Consider the following 18,100-nt stretch of genomic DNA (forward strand, 5'->3'; position numbering starts at 1 on the left):
ACAACAGATATTAGTACTTAAACAAATTGTATACGAAAATATTGAAGGCCATTAAGAAACAAATCTGTTTCGATAGAGACCTGAGATTGTACACAGGTCTTTCAAATTGCTGACGATTCAACTCTCGAAATCAGATTTAAACCCGTTTGCAATCATACCATTATACAAGTACACCAGGGACATCTGCTGGTCATTATTTATAACAACAGCTAAGCATTTCTGCTGACAGATACATTTCATCATATGATGTGCTGTTTTAAGATCACATGATAGACATTTACCTTTTTCTTCAAGGTGAGTTTTTTTTTGGGGGGGGGTGTTGAGGGTGAAAAACTGGAACTAGAAACCTAAGGTGCTCTTACAGCCTTGTAGCCTAGAACTGACTTATTTGGAGTTTCATATCACATGGTCAGGGTCTACTGTTTAGCCTGTTAGGACAACGGACATGCGCCCTAACATGGACATTGTATCCAATTTCGGGTTTATAGGATTGCCTTTTGATCTTGTCAATAAGTGAGCCCACTGATTTGTCAGTGGTTGACTCACTTCAGCTATAGCCTAAAGAGGCAATAGGGAATATTGTCAAGAAATGTTATGTTGCATTTTATGTTAAATAACTGGCATTCAACAGGATCTCTTTACCTTACTCTTTTTCTGTTATTCTTTCCAAATATATTTTACTAAAGTGTATTATTTATTTTGTTAATTAATTTGTATACCTGCGCTACAGAATAGTGGGCATAACTCACAAGCCTTCTTCAAGCAGCACCTTTTTAGAGGAAAGGTGGGAGATCTGACGGATCTAGGGATATGGCCCTGACGCGTGTGATCCGGCCATGACACCACCAGAGTCTTTCCCCATCCGGGTTTCCCGACGGAGTGCTGCTGTGAACACTGCCTTCCATTGGAGTCCTTTCATGTCAGTCAAGTTCCGTCTACCGTTCCTCTCGGCTCCCAGCACTGCTGCACAGGCGACTATATATCGGCCGTCAGGGGAGAATGGGAACCACAGGCCTGGATTATGGAAAGATTAAAATAATGTAGAGTTTTTAATCGATGCTTGTTTCAAGACAAATCACTGCGATGATAACTGCCGATATGAATTCGTGTATTTTATGTACTATAGCTACACATCAGGAGAATTTCCTCGCGACTTTTTGTGATATATTTTTTCGCAAACAAAAGAAAACTGTCCCGAAAATAATTTAGGAAAGGAAGGACTAAAAGGTAAGTCATTTATACCCAAACTTCCATGTGCATCGACAACAGTTGGGAATCGTTTCTATGTTGCTTTAAATGCATTTTACAGATTTTAGTAAGCCATCTCCGTCGGGAGCCGGCTAAACTAGCTAGCTAGCTTGCTATTGTGGGCTAGCAAGCTAACTCTAGTTGGCAGCCACCACGACAGTGCTGCGCATGGAGTGCAGCCTTTATTCCTCATGTCGTTTAGAATTACCAATATTCATAAAACTGAGCTGACGTTTTAATCTCGACTTTCGTTATTTGTCATTCCTTCTCCGTACCACTGTAACTATTGTGTAATTAACCTGAAATAGGTGCTGCTGTGAGACTGTTTCTGTGAAAGATACTTGGCTGTACGTTATTTTTTAGGTCTAACTTAACTATCTGTCGTTAATAGACCTTGGGAAAGGCCTGCAGAAGAACACTTAACAGTGATTTTTAGCTCACATGATCGATGTAAAGGACCACATCGTTTTAAATCTTAAGATACGCAATATATTGATGTTGAAACTACACAAAACAGGTTTGGACTTTTACATAGCGTCCAGTGAGTTATTATTAGTCTACATTAACTATTCTGATTTTACTAGACATTCTACTTGAGCATTTTATAAACATGTTATTCTTTATTGGTTATTGTGGTTTGAAGAAGCCAGTTAGACTGGCTATAGCAACAGTGAGAATCTGTAACAGGCATATCTGGAACATGTTCGAAACCAGTCGTGAGGGAATATCTTCTAGGCCTCACATTATGTTGCCATATTCATTTCAACAATGATCCCGAAGACACGCATGCTAGACGGTCTGAAATGAGAGAGGATTAGCATGTGGTAGCCTTGCCTAGTCTTTCTAGGTTCCTTGGGGTGTCAAGTGATAATCTGGTTGCTGATTTACAGGAGACACACAGCTACTGATGTCCTGTGTGGACATTAAGGCTGTGGTTCATTGTCCTGCAACTAACTGATCATACTAATTGTCTCTGGTATTCCTTGTAGCCTTGCACTGGTCACTCCACTGTATGTTGTCAGCAGGGTTAAGGTGACTAACAAATAGAGCAGACTTTTTTTTTTAATTTATTTCCCCTGATAACTGTGCTCATACATGAAAAGTCTGCATGAAAAGTCTGCTCTGCAGGAATGTAACTCAACCCCTTACCTGTCTGCTGCTATTGTACTCTATCTGTTTGCCTATGCCTAATGAAATAAAAGCAGCACATATAGGTTGTCTTGAATTTAAATGTGAAGATTTGGATCTGTTAAAGCAGGACACCCACCATGTGGTCGATAGGACTGGATGCATTGTAAATGTGGAAAATCTTGTTTGCCAAAATAACCCATCGCCTAGCCCAACAGCAAGGTTTGCTGCACTTTCATCTAGATTGGGTTAAAAAGATATTTTCATTTTTAGTTTTAAGTGTTATCTTGAAGTATGAGTCACCGGACCCAGGCATCAGAGGTTTTCTCTGAGTTATTTAGCTTTAAGGCCTACATTCTTTCCAGTGTCATTCGTTCACTGTTTTCAGGCCAGTTTATTTCTGCTGTAGTCCAGCAAAAAGGGTTATGATGAGTCCAAGTCTGAACTTGCAGTATCTGTGCTGTTGATATGAAGCTCTACTTCATACACAAGTAAGAGACCTCGCTAACTCGGTCATGGCCTCTTTTATCTGCCTGCTAACATTCCCCAGTCTGTCTGCCATGTGAGACTCCGATCTTATCCTCCACGCCACAGCGGACTGGCATTCTGCCGTTTAAAAGCTCACAGCTTCCAAGCACTGCAGTTCTCCAGCACCTCTGGCATCTTTTTGCCTAAGGGCAATGGAGCACTCTGTGATGTGTGAAACGATTTGCGTTAGATGTCGTCCACTAACTACATTGATAAGCGATAATGAACACAAGTGGCACCAGTTAGCCAAGAGGATGCTTGACAGTTGTGTCCCCTCACTGGAATGCAGTCTGAATAACAAAAAGGCAAAATACAATTAAGAAATGATTGTCAATTGGAGGGGGAAACTTTTAAACAATTGATCTGAGGGACACAACTAAAGAATAATGAAGTTAAATACATTTGCAGCTAATAATTGGTTGATTAAGTTAAAGGTTCATTCCAGTTTCCCTCTGTAAGTTTGCAAGAATTGTGTAATTCGGGGCATTTTGAAACAGCGTTGTTGTTAATTAAGGACGTTTTCCAAAAAGTAATGAGACACATTGTTGAGTTGTTTTCTTTTCTTCTTCTGTTTTTCACCTTGGCATATTTCTGCTAGACACATGTCACCTTTCCCAGTTTGAAAATAGAGAACCTAGGTGTTATAAAAACCCCAGTGACTTTTCTTGCTGGTGTGTGTGATGTATGAGGGACAGGCTGTGTTATCAGTTTGCCTGCCCCATACTGTTATCTTACCGTGCAGAACAGCTGTTTGTTCTGCTGCTGCAACTCTCTCAACAGACCCCCTCAGACAGGTTCTTCTAGTCTCCCGCTAGTAATTGTCTGTTTAGTCTGATTGTACCCAACCTAACAGGGCCCCCATTCAAGTCTCCTCTGTTGTACAAGTTTAAGTCCCCATAGGCTAAATACATGCACCCACTCTCCATGCTGTTCCCTTCTGAGGTGATAAGTAGTGGCAGGTTTAGTTCTGTACACACACTGGCCATCATTGTGGGATTCCAGCTCATTTTGGGTGAGATCCCTGGCACAGATTCAGCTGCCTCTGACACCGTTCATCACTGGTTATTTAAACCGACGTCATTTTGAAGTGGTTCACCCTTCCTCCAGCCGTAGGTAATGGGATCTAAAGCTCCATCCAACCCTCCATTTATGCCATTGGAATCTTGTACTGCAGAATGTAGGCTAGGTCTTTGTGACCCAGATATGTATGGCAGAGCATTTGGCTCTTCATTTGTCGGTTCTCATTTTCTATGTAATGCTGCCGGCCAAATTACCTGGGCTTAGGTCCCAGACTGAGATTCAGTCAAGATAGAATGTGTGTGTGTGTGTGTGTGTGTGTGTGAGACATGTTGTTTAAATCCCTTACCTGTTATTGTTGTTTTGGTGTGGTCAGACCATGTTTTGTAGGATTTGTCAGGAGTGTGTGTGTCTGTGCACAGTCTGTTTGTGATGCGTGTTTCAGTGTGTGTGTGTGTACATTTTCAGACTTCAGGGGGTGTAGTGTAGAGTTTGTCTGGTGCATGCTCAGACGCCGGTCTTCTGCAGACTGGGATGTATTCTTTGGCTTGTCTGTGTCTGCAGGTTCATGTTCAGACCGTAGGAGGTGTGTGTGTGGTAAACTATTTGGTTCATGTTCAGACCGTAGGATGTGTATAGGTATACTATTTGGTTGGTAAACTATTTGGTTCATGTGAGAGTCTGTCTGCTTCTGAGTGTGTACATTTTCTGACTATGGGAGGTTGGTGGTGTAGAATTTGGCTTGTCTGTGTGTGAATGTGTGTGTGCGCGCACGCGTGCCCAAACTACAGGAGATGTGTGTGGTGTGGAGTTTGGCAGCAGTATCAGGTGCAGGGGGTGGGCTCCTGGGTGGAGTTTGCTCTACCAGGAAGCAGTAGCTCTGGCCTGAACTTCTGGGTGTTCCTGGTAGCCGTAACCCAAGCTGGGCAGAGAATAGCCACGTATCTCACCAGAATAGCCCCAATGCACGCTGGCCAGGAGGTGAGCCTGCAACATCCAGCTGATAGGACCAGGAGTATTCTAATGCAACGACAAGAGAGAAGATAATGGAGAGGTTTTTAATGTTGGAACAGGAGAGAGGTATTTGATATAGGAGGCGTTGCAACGCTAAGTGTGAGGTGAAGTTAGTATGACCAAGGGGTTTCATGGAAAAAAGACAGTGGTGTTTGCATGCAGGTTAAAATTATTGTAAAAAATAATGTTTGGTTTTCTTTTTGTTGAAGGGTTTAAATGCTGATTACTTAAACTGCTTTTGGTTCAGTAGAATGCTTATGATGGCTCCAGTTAATCAGGTGAATCAGGAAAATTCTCTTTAAGATTTATGGAGGCTAATTAGTCAGCAAGAGAGACAGCCTTCACCCAACCTGTAAGCAATTATTTATTTTTTTTACCCACTTCATAGATTCATGCCCTCTTTCACCCAATGAGCACCTGCTATAGATAGACAGCACACTCTTGAACTAACAATTGGCTTCAACCACAAAATAGCAGGGTCTCAAATTTGTGTTCAGTTCAGTTGGAGAACGCTCTACATCTGTTTGCTCATCTACTGATGTCTTCATTGCAGCTCCACAAGACGAGTGGCCACCTGAGCTTGTATGTGTCACATGATCTCTGGAAGATGGTAGAACATCATGGATATCTGACTGGGTGGCAGCGAAGGGCTCAGTTCTCTGATTGGAGTTAGCTTGTGTTGTCGCTCTTGATTCATTTCAGAATGGTGAGATGAAGGGGGCGAGGGTTGGAATAGTCATTTCTTTTATGATGAGAGGGTGGGGCTGGACCCAGTGTTGGATTGACTTAGGGAAACCTGGGTCATCACCTCCTTTGCATCCTCCTTTACTCAGGGTATGCCAGATCAGCTGATCAAAACTGCACTGTAAGATTGCTCTGTGGCAAAAAAAAAAAACAGTAGCTGTTTACGAATGTTGACTTTTTAAACCAATGGCGATAGCTCCCACTTAATGTACATGTTTTCATGAAGTCAGCATTCAGCAAAACCTGATACCTCTATTATAAGTATATCTTCAATTTCTGTATATCTGATAGACAAACTTTCTTGGTGTGAATGTTGGCCTTCACAATGGACCTGATGTATTACAAAACGTCCTGCAGCATCAAGGCAAACCTCTGAGTTGCATTCAAGTCCTCTTTACTTGACTCTGCAGAGTGCTTTCAAGTCCAGTCATAGAGAAAGAAATTGGACACACAAGGCACAAACTGCACCATTTAATGAAAACTACTGATACGTTCATTGTTAATCAGTTGGGTGGAGTGTGAGTTGGTTTCAGCAATAGCCTAAGTGTTGGTTGGTTTTAGTCTTGTGTATATTGGAAGAAGGCTTTTGCAGTGTTAATTTGTGGGGTGGGGTGTCTCCGGTTGTTGCTTGTGGGTTGAGCAGGTTCAGACTGGATGTGCAGCCTGCAGGGAGGTGCGGAGTTCACAGGCAGGCCGAGCTTCCTGGCCTTTCTAGCCCCATTCCCGCCATAGCGGCGCTGGCAGATGGAGTGCTAATTTACACCCCAGCTTTGTGCTCGGCCTCTCTGGGACGGCAAACCTGAGAAGAATCCTTCTCCCCTAGTCCACACGCTGCGCTGCAGGCTGACTCAGAGGTCAACTGCTTTTTGCCTTGGTTATTGGGGTCAGCAGAGCTGAAATCTCATTCTGCCGTGTAATGTGTCTGACTTGCTGCTGTGTAATCCTGAGGGTTCAGCTTCAGGTTTCTGTTTCTGAGATGGACCACATGGAAGAAGGGATGTTGGGGGATAGTTCCCTCCTAACTTGGCTTATTTGGGATACTGCTCATTCCCTAAACATCATTCATCCTCAACCAGACGTGTCCAATACTAGGGGTGTAAATCACACCCATCATGGCGATTCAATTCAGTATCGATTTCCTGACCCAACGATTCGATTATTTTCGATACTCAAAACATTTTTTTTTTTTTTTAAATCGATACTCTTGCGGACGTGTCGATGCATCGTATCGTCGGCTGTTGGATCGATGCATCGATGCAAAACGATTCTTTTTTACACCCCTATCCAATACTGGTTAAGACCGTAAGCAAAGACAGGGCAAGTGCAGAGGTCTGCTAAGGCTAAACCCACACCGAGCAGCACTACTTAGCATCTGCCTCACCAGTGTGCAGTCTCTGGGGAACACAAATCTGGACCCTCACATGGACTGTATTTGCCCCTGTTCTCAGATCTTGCCTAGGGCTGGGCGATATGGAAAAAAACATATATCACGATATGGATTATTTTATATCACGATAGCGATATATATCACGATATGCCCTCTTGCTTTACTGGATAGGGGTGTACTTAAAAGTGTGATCCATCACGACCTGTACCATAATTACGCAGATTGTACTGAACGTTTCCATTGAATCTTTAAATAGTAAGATTAAAACAAAGTGCATGACATTTAGTCCAGTGCTTGTGACTTTTAGTGGTTCTTTAATGTAGGCCTACTTTCAGAAGATAAATCAAGTTTAATTTAATTAAAAAACTTTCTTTTCAATGTTTGTTCATATGCTATAGCAATAATGATGAGAAAAACATTTTCTTATATGGCCACGTATAAAAATAAGAAAATTAAGAAGTTGGCCATTACACATACGCCCCATTGACCGCTTCAGCCCGTTGGTGCAACAGTGAAGATGGTCCTGTAAACAAACGCAAGTAAACGATGGAGCTGCGTTTTATCTGGATAAAAAGCATATTAGCGTTTACATTTCCCAACCAATTTCATTTTTATCTTCAAGGGTTTATGATCTACGTGGAGTACCAAAAAAAACCTCCATGCTACTTAGAATCTAGATAGTTAAGCTATAAACGCCAAAGACATATACACATATGCTATGTCTATGATAATCGCTGCTAGATGCTCACTGTTCTTGTGCTCCCACAGCTCCTTCACTTTTGAAATACTGAAAAGAAATCTAAACTAACGAAATAGTGCATCTTAAACTACAACTATTTGACCATCATTGAGGAAAATGGAACAGAATCTGCTAATAAATGGCTACACTTGTATTATACTCGTATTATACGGCTCTCCAAAATGTTCAAAAAAGTTCCGTTGATTTGAATGGGCCACCCCAGCATTTGCACGTCTGTAATGTCTTGATTTTCACTGCTGCAATAAAGTAATGACGCTGTCATTAGCAATGGGTGTCGATGCCCAATTGTATAACAGCGGCTGTGGTAACAGTTACACCTTCCTGCAGCGCGTCCATTATTCATTTTTTTTTTAAAACCAGAATTAAATTTCGTGGGCTCTCACCGTCAATCATGTCGCAAGCTTATGATGCAAAGCAGCGTAATGTAAAGCGGTGTCGTGTCGCAAAACCACGTTCTCTAAAATGTATCTTAATATTCTTTTTTTACAGTTGTATAAACTTAGAGTTTGCATAATAAGAAAAGCAAAATGTTATATTAGGATGTGAAATTGTATTAAAATGTATATTAGCTGTAATAGTGAAAAAATAAGTTTATCACGATAGAAACGATAGAGGAGAAAGGTCACGATAGACACATTTCTATCGTCCTCACGATATATATCGTCATATCGCCCAGCCCTAATCTTGCCCAAACCTATTTGTGTGTTCAGATGTTCTCCACCCCATCTGAGGGTATGTTCTCGAGAGCTGGGGACGCCATTGGCCCACAGAGATCTGTCCAGAGAAAGCAGAAAGCATGCACATTTTTCTGCAGAAGAACTGTTTATATTATGTGCCAGTTTTATATTCAAGCTTATTCCCTTTTGAAAAGGGAATATTGTAATTTATTCAGGTGTCAATGGGCATAATGCCTATTTTTCTGCAGAAGACTTGTTTATCTTATCAGCTCTTCATTTGTTTTATACTTTTAAGAAAGTAGCATTGTAATAAAGCGTATATTCTGCGCTGTGTTCAGACTCCGATAATAAAACTGCTGAGCATTGACGCTGAACACCTGTGTATGCCTACTTTTTTCCACACAGCAAATTGATCAGGAATCAATAATGGAAGCGATAAAGAATGGGACAGATACCAAGAATCGATAATCGTATACGTTTTCGATAACATCTTTTCAATTCCCATCCCTACTTATGATAACACTTTCCTTAACTTGTGTACGTAATGTACCTTTAGGGACACTTTAAGGACTCTTATTGTTTATTCGTACTCTGTGAGATTTTTATAGATTCATGAGTTTTCATTTTTGCAGCAGTCAGCAAGCTTTTCTGATGTGGTCGTTATGTATATCAGCAAAATGTGAAATGGTGGGCTATACTGAGTCCCAGAACAGGCTAGACCACCTCGTTGAAATGTTCCTGTCAGGGAACAAACTGTATCATCTGCTCGAGCTGGCTGGGTCAACCCCATGTCACTTTCTTTGCTGACTCTTCTGGCCACACTGACCGAACGCACAGCCCTAAAGCGCTCGCCTCAGCGAGGTCAGCAGAGAGCAGGGAGGTAACGGGATTAGCCGACACACTAGAGTGATTAGCCTTGAGGGAGTTAGCCTGCCTGGCTGGCCGGCAGCAGCAGGGCACAAATTTAGCGCTGTCTCACAAAGTGGTGAAGTATGCTAGCATGTCCTTTAGACCAGGAACTCGGCCACCTGATTAATGATGAGAATGAGATGCAGTGTTTACTGGGGAGGACGCTAACATAGACTGGGCTGTTCAACAGGGTAAGACATGGAGACAGAGAGGAAGAGGGTTAAAGAGTGATAGAGAGAAAAAGAAAAAGATAGAGAGAAAAAGAAAAAGCTAGAGAGGGAAAGATATAGGGAGAGAGAGAGAGAGAGAGAGAGAGAGAGAGAGAAAGATAGATAGTCAGGCAGGCCCAGACTGGCACAGTAATCCAGCCCTCAGCAGAGGCAGTGCGACTGGAGAGGATCCATGCGTTCATTTTTAGCTTTGGCCTTGGGTCCCTGCGAGTCTGCCTGGCAACGCTTTTAATCACTCCGTCAACGTCACACCCGCTCACTTACGCGCTCGCACACTTTCTTTTACAAAGCCCACGTTCACACGCTTGCACTTAAAAACTTGAGTCACACCATCCACACCTGAGAAAATACACACACACACACACACACACACACTCCTACTTCCAAGCACATTTATCGTACTCTCACCCACTCACAGTAAAAGGCAACTCATACTTTCTCATAGGACCCTCTGTAAATACCTATTCATTGTCTGCACATCTCATATGTGGAACAGTGTTCCTTGCCTGCGAGGTTTTTCAACACCATATACCTCACCAGGACACTTGGTTGAGTAATTTTGAATTTTATCTCTAAAGATAGCTGTATATACAGGCTAAATTAATATACTAATCCTGGTTTCATGAGCGAAATATGAACTGTTACTTCATTGTATAAGCTTTTTCTTTGCAAATCTGTTGACTAGCTGTTGGAGAGTCACTGAAGCCTGCCACTTGTTGAGGGCTAAGTGAATAGGACCCACCTGTCGGCCTGTTCTGTCCATGTGGCCCTGGCAAAGCTTGCAGACAAGGGAGACTCCTCGTAGGGCTCTTTGGATGTCGAGGATTCCATACAATTAGCCTCACCTGGCCAGAGGTCCCAGGCAGCGAGCAGTGACTGTCACATACAGCATTGTGATTATATTAGCTGACATAAGTCTGTGTCTTCAAGGTTTGATTATTGTTTAGCATGAAGACCGGATGGAATGCATGATATAATGAATGATGATTAGTAAGGCTAAAACAGACAGAACACATTTATAAGAGCTGATTGACGGCAATGCCTTTGTTCTGTGAGCAAAACAGTTTAAACATTGTATTGTTCAGATCTTTACAAATTAGGTATGTCAGTTGGACATAGTTCAGGGTTACAGACTGCTGTCTTGCATTTCGCAATGTTTTCTTGCCAAATCCTGCCTTTTGGAAAGACTCCTTTAAACAGAGCATGACAACAGAGGAAGACTGCTTTAAATTAGCCTACTACCAGCTAGTGTAGACTGAGAGCTATGTGAACTGGTGAGCTTAAATTGAACTTGAAGTTAATGGTTGATCTGTTTGTCTTCCATGTGAGTTGTGCAGTGTATGGCAGTGGGATTTAAAACATTTTCTATAACGACAGTCATGCCACTCATGCTCCATTTCATGTCATTGACAGGAGTTTCAACAGAGAGAAGTCACTCACCACTATTGTGAAGTGTTGTATATTCACCTTATTGTTTTGAAATGTACACATGAGCTTTAATACGAAACCAAAAATTGACCATACTTTTACTGTAAAGTAAGCAACAGACAAAAATTATGTGGTTTAATATAGGCCTACATCTCGCAATTGCCAAGTTATCTCTTAATGATGTCTGGCAGAATTATGTACATAGTTTATGGAGTGAGAGACCAGAAATGGTGGTGACTCGCTGGTCCCCCTAGGGACATGACCCACTGAGGGCTCAGTGAAACGTCTCAAGAAAATCTCCATCCTAAAATGCCTTTAATGCAATTCATTTGGAAGTCTGGAGGGATTCAGGGACTCACTGGAAAGGGGTTTCGAGACCGATAGTGGCACTATCCATCTTTTCCTCTTACAACTCGCTTCACTCCCCAACTCATCAGTGGCTCTTAGTATTATGGACTTCACTCTTCCCATGTCCAAGTCTCTGCCTGGTATAAATAAAGATAAAATATTAATTGAAAAGATATGTAATCACCCTCCCCATCCGGGCTCCCACAGCCCCCATAGTGTGTCTTGGCAGCCCTCCCTTTGAAAGCCTGTGTGCTAAAACACACTGGACGTCCACTTGCCCTGCAATATTTAGCCTGTTCAGTGTTTCCCCTAGGTTTACAGCTTTTGGGGTGGAGGCCACCGACACGAACAATTAAAGGAATCATGTTGTTCATGTGTTTCTTTTAATGACAGCAGTCAATATAACAACTGAACAATTATATGAACTGCACATTGAACTAAACATCGGAACATTTCTTTTTCTGACAATTATCCACAAAGTGTGCAGGTTTTGTCACTGCAATGTATCTTTCTGGGTATCTGGAAGTCTTTTTTTTTTTTAGATAGCTGCGTCTAAAATTCCTGATTTTGCAGGAGCTTTTCCAAAAAGTTGTAACGAGTTGCTGTGTTTTAAGGTGATTGTTGCGATACTAAGTTGCAAATTTTCCTCTTTATTATAATTGAGTTATTTGTTGAAAAATAACTGCTTAATTAACATACATTCATTCATCAAGAACAAAACCTTTGAGAAATGGTCCTCTAAATATCCTTACTAATATGCCAAACAAAAGATTACCAGGACTACAAAAATGTAGCAAAATAGCCTAGTCTTTACTTATCCACAACGAAGTGCACCTGTTGGCATTACAAAAGGACCATCAGTAAGACCGAATAAAATGTTACGATTGTCTCAGCCTTCACATATAACGGGGAAAAAACTGCCTGTGTCACTGTGAACTGTCTCGCTGACGTCCTGCCTGCATTTCTGCCATTCTCATGCTAGGCTTATTAGTGCTGTCAGTTTAACGCGTTATAAACAGCGTTAACGCAAACCCATTTTAACGCCGTACATTTTTTAGAAAATATAAAGCCATGGTTTAACTGCACTATAGGCTGAGTCCTTGTTTAGCTGAAATGTGCACTTTATCATTTTAATTTGTTCCACCCTGTTTGGCAATGTTGTTTTTCAATTAAAAAAAACATTTGCATAAAGCAAGCTAATCCACTTTTCCATGTTGATAAGAGCATTAAAATAAAAAATTAATGTTGGAAAAAAAATATTGAGGGGACATTTAGAATAGATAAAAATGTTATTAATCACAATTAAATATTTTAATAGTTTGACAGCACTAATGCTTATCAATCTGTTTTGCTATCCTTGTTTATTTATTTTATCCGTATAGGCTAGGTGTTGATTTTACATTTTAATTTATGGTCGTCCAATTTCAAGTCCTCCATTCTTCAAAACTAGCTGTTATCTTATCTTCAAACAGAAAGTAACGTTAAATCTCCATGACAACAGCTCTTGAGGGTTTGGGAAACAATCGTATTAAATACTTACTGCATTATTCACAGCAAAATAAATAATTTTCATTGCATTTCATAAATGTATTACTATGGCTGAACGATTAATTGCATTTGCGATATAATCCCAATATGATAAAACGCTATTTTCTAACCCTGCGTGCGTGATTAAAATGTGGTCTAGAGATGGTACATTTTGCACACAGTATTTAAGAAAAGTGCATGCCATGTGTTTATACTAACAATGACTTTGTTTAAAATACTTGAATGCACAGTGGCAAAGCCACCGATTTGTTGTTCTTGTTTTTGTAATGAGCAGTTAAATAAAAATGTAAAATGTGGGAAAGAATAATTTACACTAAATGTATCTCCTATTGCGTTGGTCATATTTAAATCATTCATTACGTGGGGGGGGAATCGCAATTAGATTTTTTTTTTTTTTCTAATCGTTCAGCCTTATTAATTACCACAATCTATGTAAAAAGGGCCAAGCACAATAGGGGTGGAAATCTCTTGGCACCTCACGATTCGATTCTGATTCAGAGGTCAACAATTCGATTCTAAACCGATTATCGATTCTAAACCGATTTTTGATTCTGAACCGATTATCGGTTATCAATTCTAAAGCGATAAAACGATTATCGATGCATTTAGATTTTTAAAACATTCGATTTTGCTACTCAGGGTCTCAAATCACTTCCTACTTTGTGTTTGATAATTAAAGAAAATCAACAGATGAATTACCTTCTCTTTTTTTTATTATTAGAGAAAAAGCTTTTCCTCGTCACAATTTTGACTTTCTATGAACAATGCAATAATCGATGCACCATGCATTCCAACATAAAATGGATGTGTAAAAAAACGACGAAATCGTTTTAGAGTGAATCGAGAAAAATCGAATGGCGCACCCCTAACGCACAACTTGCGTAAATGGAAGCCAGATCTATTTCTCAATTTTCGGTACGGACATGGGAGTACGTTCTGTTTCCACATCTGGTGTAGCCATTCTCATTGGGCCAAAAGTGTCCTTAGCTGTGCATTGATTCTAAAGCCCAATTCTGTCTGCTGGTGGGAGTGTGCTCACCTGTGTGTACTCGCATGTCTCTGTGGAGGTGGTCTGTGCGCATTGGAGGAAAATTCCGCCCAGCGCAATATAGAGAGCAGAGAAGAATTGTAAACGCGTGACCATGTAGAGACAAATATGACATGCCGTTGCGTAAATAACATAAGGCTATTTATTTAGTTTAATGAAAGAACAAGCTATATATTCTATAGGAAAGGTAACCTTAAATGACTTGTTGAGGTCTGGCGCCCCCCTAATATAATGGTAGGGAACACTGCTGTTGGTCTGGTGCTCCCGTTGCAGTTCATGCTACATTCACTCATTATAGCACCACCTTGGTTCATCTGGTCAGGCATGAGACATTGAAAATTCCCATTTGAGAATCTCACCTTTTTTCCCCTTTCCTGTCCTCAGGTGCAGGCGACCCAGCCCATGGAGAGGGTGGGTAAGGTGTGGAGCAACCTGAAGAGGGGATGCCAGTCTCTGCTCCACCCAGATGGAGGTGACCAGGCTCCACAACAGGAGGCCAGCCCCTCCAGGCCACTCCCCCCCCGGTTTGCTGGGAGGGCCAACAACAACAACAACACTGGCAGCAGCAGCAGCAGCAGCGCCCCCCCTGGGGGGTCGAGTGTACAGCGGCCGGGGCAGAACTGTGTGGTGGACATGGCCCAGGTGCTGGACATCACGCTGGAGCAGGAGGGGGACTGCCGGCCGGGCCAGCTGGGCTCGCGCAGGGACTCGTACTCACGCCACGCGCCCTGGAGTGGCAAGAAGCGGCACTCGTGCTCCACGCGGGCGCAGGGCTCCCTGGAGGGCCGAGACAGAGGAGGGAGGGGCCGCTGTCGCCACCGGGGGGAGGACCTGGAGCCGGGGGGCGGGGGGCGGTCGTTACGGCAACAACTGCAGGACACAATGGGACTGTGTCTTCCATTGCGCTGTTCTGCCTCCCGCGCCCCACCCAAGCGCAAGATCCACCTGACCGAGCTCATGATGGAGACCTGCCCCTTCCCTCCAGGCTCGGACTTGGCACGCAAGTGGCACCTCATCAAGCAGCACACCGTGCCCGTGCCCACGGCCTCGGCCATCCCTGCCCCTCTCCCGCCTTCGGCGTCCGGCCAGCAGGACTGGTCACGAGGAGCAGCGCCCTCGGCGGAGGACGAGGAGGAGCGCTTGCGTGAGCGACGGCGCCTCAGCATCGAGGAGGGTGTGGACCCTCCGCCAAACGCTCAGATCCACACGGTGGAGGCCCTGGCCTGCCTGCATAAGCTGGGACCCAAGCTGGCGCCAGGGCTGACCGAGGGTTCAGGCGAGGCCGGAGCTGGTGCTGGAGGAGGAGGAGGAGGAGGAGGAGGAGGCGCTCCTCCAGACAGTGACTCGGAGGAGGAAGACGGCACCACACTGTGCCTGCAGACCCGCCGCATGCGCCAGCGCCACCCCCAGCCGCCGCCTCCGGCCTCCGAGGGCCCCTGGAGGGTCCACACACAGATCGACTACATCCACTGCCTGGTGCCCGACCTGCAGCAGATCACGGCCCTGCCCTGCTACTGGGGCGTGATGGACCGCTACCAGGCCGAGGCGCTGCTGGACGGACGGCCCGAGGGCAGCTTCTTGCTGCGCGACTCGGCCCAAGAGGACTACCTGTTCTCGGTCAGCTTCCGGCGCTACGGCCGCTCGCTGCACGCTCGCATCGAGCAGTGGAACCACAACTTCAGCTTCGACGCGCACGACCCCTGCGTCTTCCACGCTGCCACCGTCACGGCGCTGCTCGAGCACTACAAGGACCCGTCTGCGTGCATGTTCTTCGAGCCGCTGCTCACCTCACCGGTGCCGCGCTCCTTCCCGTTTGGGCTGCAGGGCCTGGCGCGCGCTGCCATATGCAGGCGCGTCTCCTACGACGGCATCGGCACACTACAGCTTCCGCCGCCACTGCAGGACTATCTCAGGGAGTACCACTACAAGCAGCGCGTGCGCGTCCGCTGGCTGGAGAGGGAGCTCAAGGCCAAGTGAGATGCTGGCGGTAGCAGCCGTGGATGTGCTTGGAGAGGGGGCTTGTGAGAATTGGGGTGTTACTTGGGCCTGTAACTAAAATACGTCATATAAGCTTTTATCATTTTTTTTAGTTACTACTCTAATAAGAAGATCCATATTCCTGGTGCTGTGCTCCCTGCAAGGCCACCAGCCGCTGCGCCACACTCAGTTATCTTCATATCTTCACGTACTACATGAGGGGGGCAGCATCTGTGTCACTGCTTTTTGCTCTCTCTTTCTTTTTTTTTTTTTTGGTCCGTCTCTGTTACTAACTAGCCTGTTCTTTCTATTTCCTCTTTTTTTTCTTTCTTTCTTTCATTTGTCCTCAAACTATTTCATCTGCCCTTGCCTGTGTATCCGGAGTATCAGAAAGGGAAGGTCAGAGAGAAGGGGGACAGTTCTAACTGTGATGCTGAAGGGGGGGTGACTTCAATTTTTAGTGGGTTGCTCCTGCTCCTATCCCCCCCACTTCCCTGGTGCTCTGCTCTGTTTCCCAGGAAGACACTAACGCCTTCGCCTACCTGAACACGCACGGGGGACGGGATCTGCTCGAGACAGTTGAGAGTGCCCCCTGTGGGCAGAAAGGGGCTCTGCTCCAGTCAGCTTCCTTTCACTTCTAGGAAGTGATCATGAATAGGAGGATGATGTAACTATGACGATGATGAGTGCTGGTGATGAAACATGGTGTTTGTGTTGTGATGCCAGAGCGTCTGCTTTAAAAAAAAACAAAAAACAGAAAAGGCAAAAAAACTAAACCAATGGTCGCTCACGTTTGTCTGTCACTATCAAAAATATATAGCTAGATATGTTTTGTAATCATTTAATTCCTACCACTTATTGCACAAAAGAGGAGGGAGAGAGAAGTCTAATCCAGTGTCATGTTTTTGTAATCCTGAAGAAGTGTCTGGGGCTGGTGGGATCTGGGCACTGAGGAAGAGCACTTTATTTCAGCTGTGCTTATGTTCGTGGAAGCAGCAACGGCCAAATGTCAGTTCTGCTACACTGGGACCATTGCTGTGAGGCGCGCGCGCACACACACACGCTCTCAATTTACACACACGCACTCTCAGTTTACATACACACACTCTCAATTTACACTCTCAAAGTGCTGTCCCCCACTGTAGTGCCATTTGAGTGGAGAATAGAGGGCACCTGGTCTTGCAGGGCCCTCTAGAAAAGTGGTCTTTGCACATGGGGGTTGGCAGACAGGACTCCAGAGTCTCAGAGAAACTGGCCGTCTTTTGAAGATTAGGACTGAGCAGAGGCAGGCACACACACACTACACACACACACATATGCACTACACAGGCTTCAAGCTTCATGCAGTTAGACACACAGTGTTGATGGGGGACACTAGAAAGCCTCCACCAACCACCCATACACCATACACAAACCCAATAAATCCCCCCACACACTCACTCACTCACACACACACACACACACACACACACACACACACACACACACACACTCTGAAGCCCATGTGCCTTCACTGACAGCATCTTTTCAGTCCAGACCAGTGGATCATTAAAACCTGCTGGCGAGTCCTCATCAGTGTTGGAGTTGTGCTCAAGACATGGAACAAAAACCCCATGGTGCAAATCCCATCACCTGGTGACATGGTGCTGGGACAGCATTCGCTTTACTGTGTGTGTGTGTGTGTGTGTGTGTGTGTGTGTGTGTGTGTGTGTGTGTGTGTGTGTGTGTGTGTGTGTGTGTGTGTGTGTGTGTGTGTGTGTGTGTGTGTGTGTGTGTGTGTGTGTGTGTGTGTGTGTGTGTGTGTGTGTGTGTGTGTGTGTTTGTGTGTGTGTGTGTTGAAAGGGCAAGGGTTCAGCTCGACACTAATCATAAGCTAAATTCTTACTTGAACATTACAGTCTCACATTTCACTTGTTGGCCATCATACACCCCCCCACCGACCTTTATTTACTGCCCTGTCATGTTCATCAGGACAACTGGGATCTAGCCCACTGACCTCGCTGTTTTTCCTCGTATTTAAAAAAAAAAATCCCATCGAGTTAAGTGTTGCCTCTTTTTGCGCTTTTAGGGGCTCATTTTCCTCAGGGCAGCGGTCAGCTGGCGGTGTTT

At 44.1% G+C, this 18,100-nt stretch overlaps 1 protein-coding gene across 1 annotated transcript; it reads left to right on the plus strand.

Annotated features, from left to right (window-relative positions):
* The first annotated feature begins 968 nt into the window (after nucleotides 1-968).
* Nucleotides 969-17,739, plus strand: socs5a (suppressor of cytokine signaling 5a). Its single transcript, XM_080851552.1, has 2 exons — nucleotides 969-1,227; nucleotides 14,399-17,739. Exon 2 carries the CDS (start codon nucleotides 14,417-14,419, stop codon nucleotides 15,989-15,991), a length of 1,575 nt encoding a protein of 524 aa, XP_080707678.1. The 5' UTR covers nucleotides 969-1,227; nucleotides 14,399-14,416; the 3' UTR covers nucleotides 15,992-17,739.
* Nucleotides 17,740-18,100: the final 361 nt, after the last annotated feature.

This window comes from Sprattus sprattus, assembly GCF_963457725.1.
Source record: "Sprattus sprattus genome assembly, chromosome: 14".
NCBI classification, from domain to species: Eukaryota; Metazoa; Chordata; class Actinopteri; order Clupeiformes; family Clupeidae; genus Sprattus; species Sprattus sprattus.